We start from the raw sequence: 7,762 nt of genomic DNA on the forward strand, positions 1-7,762 counted from the left end.
TCGGAACGGAGTTCAGCAATTTTCCATGTACGCGCTGCCATATGGCCACTGTATGGATAGTCCAGCTCGCACACAATAGCTTCTTGTGTGCAAGGTTTTCAATGAATGATTGTCGCCGCACAATGTATGCACCACTTGTCTGTATCCAATGACTTAAACCTGGTGAGGAGCCCTTCAAGATGTTCAAGCAGGTAAATAAGGTGCTCCAGGTACAAGCCTCTTCAGCATGAAGCAGGGGACTGGTTAAGGGACTGTGCACCATGCTTGTTTATGCATAGTATTAGAACAGAAAGAACGGCACATATTTGTCTGTGCATGTTAGCTAAACCTGCAAACTTCTTGTTTTGCTCTCATGTGCTCCATCAGCTAAAAAGCAATCCCTGGTATGCAACAGGCACTTAGCAGGTAAGAGCTAGCACAGCACTCTGTGATACAGCCTGATGCATATCAGATACAGCAGTGTAAAGAATTGAGGGTGTTGCAAATAGTAATTTTTGAGACCAAATCAAAGGAAATAGTTTTCAACTAATCAGTACCTGTTCTCCCCATTATTACAAAACAATGTTTGCATCCTAGTATTAGTAATGTTAGCCAGTTTCTGTAATTACAGCGCACATTATGAAACCTTCCTTATGAAGCCCCAAATGGAGCATTAGGAATAAATATGTATTTAGTTTGTATATGCAGGACTCTTCCGAGTGAAGAGTGTGAATGACTGAGGTTTAGCCGGTAAGGTCTGGCTCCCTGAGCGACTTAGCCTGCTCCACCACTTGTGCTTTATGTCTATGGCCCCAGGGATTAAGCTTATCTTACTTTTGCTCCAACTTTATGTCTGACTGAGCACAGTTGACAATTTCAATAAATCTTATAATTATTAAAAAAATATTCACAATTACAAATAATGACTACTCATTTCAACGAGGGCAATGTTCAACTTGTTATTCAAAAGTTTATAATATATTCGCAAGCACCCTATAAGGTATCAAGAACTCTTATACCCTCTTTACTTCATTTTAAGCCCAATTATATAAGTTAGAACTGCAACTGGTTTGTAGTATTTCTTTCTTATTTTTTATATTGTTTCTTTCTTTATAATTATTTTTAATGTTGCTCGTTTTGTTGCAAGTTCATGGTTGCGAATGTTATATAGAGCTATGCTGCTACTGTGCATTTCTCATGGGTTGGCAGAATGAGCGAATGCTCACTCACCAATACATTCGCAGGACATGTGCACACTCACAGCTGTTAGCACTTGCTAGCACTTTAGTACTGTTAGCACGTTAGTACTGTTAGCACTTGCCACGTTCCTACCTATACTCACAAGCACTCACTCGCATTCACAGCCACTTCCATTCGCACTTACCAGCACCCACTTGCGCTGATATTTGCATGCAGTTCCACTCACCGGCACGCACTCACATCCATTCAAAAGCACCGTAACTGACTCTCTCGTACTCAGTTTAAGGGGAGGCTTTAGCTCGGGCCCAACTTCGATGCCGCTTATTCAAATACATGTAAAATGCAGAGACGCTTTTCCAAGACAACCACTGGGCCGATTTCAATTAAACTTATTGCACTTGAGAGAGAAAATTAAATTTTAGTGACAGCTGGAAGCAGTGTGTTAAGGCCTGAATTTTTTTTTTTTAAAGCGGGAAATTTCAAGAATTGGTAAGTTAGAAAAAAATGTGAACACGAAGTTTACAAATCTGCAGCTCTGCACCAAGAAACGATATTGCAGTTCTGTAAAAAATTTTATTTCAATTTGTATCTTACGTAAATTTGTTATGTTGTTAACGGTTTTGCAAAAGTTCTACTTGCATATTAGTGGTCTATTGAGGGACACGCATATCAGTTTCGTCCACTTTAGATATACTATTAGACGCAATTTACAGAATTGTGATAACGTTTTTCATTGGCATGTTTAAAAAACTGTAAACTTGATAGTTTCATTTTCTGAAAATTTGTCATTTGTCACAACTTTTAATAACAAAATTACAGCCTAAATCAGAAATTTGCTACCAACAGTCCCTAGGATATAACTTTTTTTTTTGAAGTGCAACAAACCTCATCAATTTTGGTGCAGTGGTTGTCGAGAAAAACAATTTCTCCTTTCCCATGTATTTAGACAGGAGCCCCCAAGCTAGAGCCTCCTGTTAACTAGGACTTCCTTGCGTCCTTACTAACATCCAGTCAAACTCGCCAGATCTCACTCCTATTCGTACTTATGCCCTCTCACAGCCGTCCTTACTCAAAGAGGTAAATGACACCGCATTCTGGACAACAGCAGAAACGAGACACACAAGGCACTCTACTTCACACCTATGAAATAAGTGTGGAGTGCTCGTGAGTGAGTGTGGCGACTGCGGTCTTAGTATTTTGTTCTCAGAGCTTTTCATGGTGTCCTCTTTAACTGTGTGTTCTTGAGTATTCCTTGGCTACTCTGTACTAACAATATTATAAAAAGCCAACAAACACTGACACCGAGGACAACATAAGGGAAATTACTTGTCCTTAATAAATGAAATAAAGAAACGATAAATTAATGGAAATGAAAGTGGATAAAAAAACAACTTGCCACAGGTGGGGAACGATCCCAGAACCTTCGCATTTCAAGTGCGATGCTCTACCAATTCAGCTACCGCGGCACCGGTTCCCTATCCACTTTCTTGGGTATTTATGTTTGCTAGTGGAACCCTGGGAGTGTTAGCCAGCGCCGCCACCAACAGACCTTGGCGGTGGATGTGGAACATCCTTTCTGCCGCAGGCATCACGAGAATGTGACCTTTTTGGGTGAAGGCAACCGGTCAATAAACCCACACATACTACCGGAAGGCATCAATGTTGCTGGATTCGAGACCCTTGTTATGTAATAAACGAGAAGAAAAGGGGTTAACCAAGGGGTACGATTTTTATTAGTCATGTCATAAGAAGCCAACAAACATTGACACCAAGGACAACATAGGGGAAATTACTTGTGCTTAATAAATGAAATAAAGAAACGACAAATTAATGGAGGTGAAAGTGGATGAAGAAACAACTTGCCACAGGTGGGGAATAGGAAATAGGAATAGGTGGAGAGGATAGGAAAAGGCAACTACTGATTTCTCCCGGATAGGTCAGTCCGGGAGTGTCGAAGCAGAGGCCAAAGGTTGTGTTGCCTTTGTCGATGGAGCCATGAAGGCCCTAACACTAAGCATTGGCTCAACCCCCAGGATCCTCTTTTCCCAGGACACCGCTGAGCCGCTCATGGCTAGACGCAAGAGGGTCCAACCCTCATGTGCTCAGGTACCTGGTGATGCAACACACCAAACGCTTGCTGACGCCGACGCCCCTGCGGGGGGCACACTTATAAATGAGTTTCGTTTGAAGGGGTCTCCCAAAGAGTTTCATCACCTTGGGACTTTCGAATGTAACCATCTCAGTGTATCCTCTCTGTGATGTACACTCATATAGAACCTAACTTGAACTAGGGGCCATTTAGATTTAACTAAAAAGACCAGAACATAGAAGGTAGCACTTACTCCATACTTGAAACCACAGCAAGTGCAGAACGGATCTTTACTTAATTGGTTGCATTTGAAATAATGATCAAGCTGCAGTCACTCAAGAGCAACTGATTTAAAAAAAAAAAAACAGAAAAAAAAGAACATCAATGTGTAACTCTCCACTTTTTAAGAGAGCTGCTTTCTGGCCTAATGGGTATTTCCTCAAAGCAGCAAATTTGTCTAACTTTTTAGGAGCAGTGGATGAGGTATTTTCTCTGCATAACTGCGTAATTTGTGTAAACTGCAAGCTTGAATGAGAGTGCTTTGGAATAAATGAACTAAGGGTAAATGGAATTCATAACGAGCCAGCCAATCTTAACTAGTATACATTAAGGTGGCCCTGTGACATTTTTTTAACATAGCCTGCCGTGTTGCCAGACTGCACTTATGAACATCAAGCTAAATATTGATATTTAATCGAGTTTACACATACAATTGCACGACTGTCGAGGGTCTTTTATCAAAATTGAGACGCCATCTTTAATCAGCTCATGTGTGGTGCTTAGCATTTCATGTCCGTGTGGTTTAACATACCTGCTTTTATTCTCCATGTTCTTCAATATACTTCATCTAGAACTGTTTCTTTCGTATTTATCGGAATGCGGAATGAACGATTTTCTAATGTATGTATCAATTGAACCACCGTTTTGAACCTGTTCATCTGTGGTGAACAGGTCTTTTTTTTTTGTTATGCATTTTTGCCCTTTTACTACGAGGGGGTACCCAAAAGTAACCGGTACTATTTTAAAAAAGCTATGTATTTATTCATTTTTTTTACAAAGCAACCTTATCACCTTTCAGTTACTCTCCACAACACTTAATACATTTGTCTAAATTTGCAATTCCATTCTTCGAAACATTTTTCAAACTCATCTGTTTCGATGGCCTGATAGCTCCTCTTTAGTTTTTCCCCTCACCTCTTCTACGTCATGAAATTGCAGTCCTTTCAAGTAATTCTGGACCTGAGGAAACAAAAATAAGTCACATGGAGCGAGGCCAGGCGCCCACGCTACCTACTCAACTGGCCTCACTCCGTGTGACTTTTTTTTTCCTCCGATGAAGAATGACATAAAAGGCTATTAGGCCATCAAAACAGACGAGGTCAATAAATGTTTCGAAGAATGGAATAACAGATTGGACAAATGTATTAGGTGTTGCGGAGAGTACCTTCAAAGTGACAAGGTTGTGAATGAACAAATGAATAAATACATAGCTCTTCAAAAGTAATTCCGCCTACTTTTGGGTACCCACCTGTATGCACGTCTCACTCCTGCCTAAGGCCTTCTGCAGAGGCTGGCAGTAATTCTGAAACAAAATGAATTAAAAAAAATAAGAAGAATGCCTATCCTTTCCCTTTAGATATCTTGTAGTGCCCAGAACTTATACATATTGTGACACACCATTACACAGTGGCTGTTGCCTGTATCTCTTTAGACCTCAAGGCAAAGCAGTGCTTGCAACAGGGCCATGAGCAGAAATCTCACAATGGATAAGGCAGTGACGCCATCTGGTGGTGGAAATAAAAAATAAACTGAATAATACGGTATGCCAAAGTGAACTAACTTAGGAGGCCACAGTATTACCAGAGCTCCACGTAGCGATAGGGGAAGCTGTGCAGGAATCGCTCCAGTTGGCACAGCAGCGCAGCTTCAAGCACAGAAAGAAGGACAATAAGTAGAGGTGTGAAGGTGTGGCAACAGGTGATCACTGGTGGCTTCGTGCACACAAGATGATATTAAAAGCTTCATTGGAAAATTATCATGATGCCATGCCCTTTTGCGCCAAGCACACCCTACTCTATTATAAATGGTATTCTATTCCAAGCCTCTTCACAGTCGTGACTGAACCATTCAAATTTGCAGCTTATGCAGCTCATGTAAAAACTGCGTGCTAAAACTTAACCTCTATGTGCAGACATCAGCAAAGTACATGCTCAAAGATATTGCAATTTCCATGTGCACTAGTTTTGCAACAATACAATAGTGCTAGACTTAATCCGATTCCGTAGGACAGAAGGAAGAAACAGGCGGCATTTAGTCGTCTGTTCTGCCCGAAAGTTGCATTTCTTTGGTGTTTTATTGAAAGATGCACAACCAACCGAAGATTGTCCCGCATCTGAACTGCACGTCAGTGCGACTGACTGGAAAGCATCCCACACAAAGTATAAAGGGGATCACGCATGGCAGTGACTCTGATATTTTCTGTGTGAACAAATTAAACCTAAGGAAAAATGTGAACATACAAAGTGTACGTGAAGTTGCTCACAAAAGGTACTGGATGGCACAAGCTGCCCTGGCGACAAGTTAAGCAGTCAATTGCAGGTTAGCCGCAGGGCAGTGACAAAATCCAGTTTTCTCTCTTTGCTGGGTTCATGAAGTGCGGCCGTTTGGTCTGTCACACTAAAGTAGCTGCGCCACACATTCTGTACGGTCCATTCCACGATTTGTGACAGGGAGGCTAAGAGGGTTGTGCAATTTCTTCACACCTGGCAGCCGAGGCAGTTCCCATCATAGCATACAAGCGCCATGCGTCCCTTCGCATTCTTACAGTGCAATAAGAATGCTCAGACTAATTCATAACGAAACAAGACGAAGGTCAAATACGTCAAGGCTGCTCGCCATCGTGTAGGCGCTAACAATCGCGCGTCCTTGGCAAAGAGAAGTCGACACTGCTTCGGAACGGGCGGCAGGCGGATGAATAACAATCCAATTGCCGATGGTCGCTGCAACAGGTGCGAGTACATACAAAAACGGCGACCGAGTCAACATCGGCGAACATCGGCTGGACGGTGGCGGTTAATCAAAGTTGCAAGACGGGCGCCCACCTACGCGGGATTCGTGATTTCGCGTGACACCGAAATAAAACACTCTTTCGTTGGTTTCTCTAGTTCATTCATTCGTTCATTCATTCATTCGAAGACGGCCGTTTAGACCGCACACACCGAAGCAGACGTGCCAACACTAGCACTCAAGACTATCAAAAACAGAGGGCGTATGCCCATCTCAGCCATGCTTTTTTCGTTACGAAACATTACCGTCGGGTAGGCGCGGCGGTTACCGAATTGAACTGGTGGAAGAGAGCTTTGCCGCTTTTGCTAAAGCGTTTTTTTCTTTTAATTTTTTTTTTTATGAAGAGCGAAGGGCGCAATTAACGTGACATCGAGCGAGGCGATAACACTCGAAGAAGTACCACGCCGTCTCGGCAGTTTCGTCTGAACTAAACTGCGGGGTCGGACCGTTGTCACGACGTGTGACCGCCTGCAAGCTGTGATTTCTGGTGGCAGGAACTGTCACGAGTCGCACTCGGAGATCGGATTGAGAATAAAAAGAACGCTGTAATTCTCGGACGGCCGCGACTACCGCTGGCAGCGCAGAGTCGGCACGCATTCTTTCGGTTTCTTCCTGGACACGACGGCAGCAGCGCAGACCGTTCCCCTATCTCCCTGGCCACACCGGTTAAGGCCAGAATGGGCAGAAGCGATGCCTACCGATCTGTCCCGGTTGCAAGCAATGTGATGCGGTGCACAGAGGAGGCAGGCTAAAAGAAAAACGATTAGTAAGCCATATCGCGGCTTCAACTTCACACAGATCTGGAAGGCATGCCGGCGGTTATGAAGACCGCGGAATTGAGCCGCCTCGTTGTGCGTCGACGGTGTGATTATCTCGGGAGCCGTTTCCCGCTGCTGAAGAGAGGAGAGAAAAATTAGCTAAGCATTCTCACCTTGGGAAGGTTACGGCGACAGATGGGACACTCGCTCTTGCGGCACAGCACACGCATGCGAGTGGAACACTCGTGACAGACGGGGTGGTCGCACAGGCCGATCGCGTAAACGTGGATCTCACGCCAGCAGACGATGCAGACGTTGTCGTCTTCCTTGACGTCCATCTTGGAATCGGAGGCTGAACGCGGAGAAGCACAAAACCTGCGTCACTTTCCTTGCGGAGCAAGTGGAACACGAATACGGAGGCTTTTCCTTCGCTCGGTGCTTGAACGGCGGGCCTACGGACACTCGGCGCCAGCCAACAGTACAGCTACGGCCGATAATGGAGAAATACAACTTGATGAGCGGAAGTGACGGCACGGCCTAGGTCGGCTAAATTCAAAGCGGAAGCTCAATTTAAGGCAGTTTCGCACACACAGATCAGTCCATTTGATCAGTCGCAATTTGTCCCAGTTGGCAGCACAGCAGGTATTTGTTTTTACTGGTAACTATGTGT

General features: G+C 43.8%; 1 protein-coding gene and 1 non-coding gene across 2 annotated transcripts in view; both read right to left on the reverse strand.

Annotated features, from left to right (window-relative positions):
• Window positions 1-7,643, reverse strand: part of LOC142590518 (E3 ubiquitin-protein ligase ZNF598-like) — a 51,290-nt gene extending 43,647 nt beyond the window's left edge. The window contains exon 1 of the mRNA XM_075702705.1: window positions 7,266-7,643. Coding sequence (XP_075558820.1) covers window positions 7,266-7,430 — 165 coding nt within the window. The 5' untranslated portion in view covers window positions 7,431-7,643. The remainder of the gene's footprint in view (window positions 1-7,265) is intronic.
• TRNAS-UGA (transfer RNA serine (anticodon UGA)) lies at window positions 2,573-2,645 on the reverse strand. Its single transcript has one exon. It is a non-coding gene; the product is annotated as a tRNA-Ser (tRNA).
• Window positions 7,644-7,762: the final 119 nt, after the last annotated feature.

This window comes from Dermacentor variabilis, chromosome 8 (assembly GCF_050947875.1).
Source record: "Dermacentor variabilis isolate Ectoservices chromosome 8, ASM5094787v1, whole genome shotgun sequence".
Taxonomy (NCBI): domain Eukaryota; kingdom Metazoa; phylum Arthropoda; class Arachnida; order Ixodida; family Ixodidae; genus Dermacentor; species Dermacentor variabilis.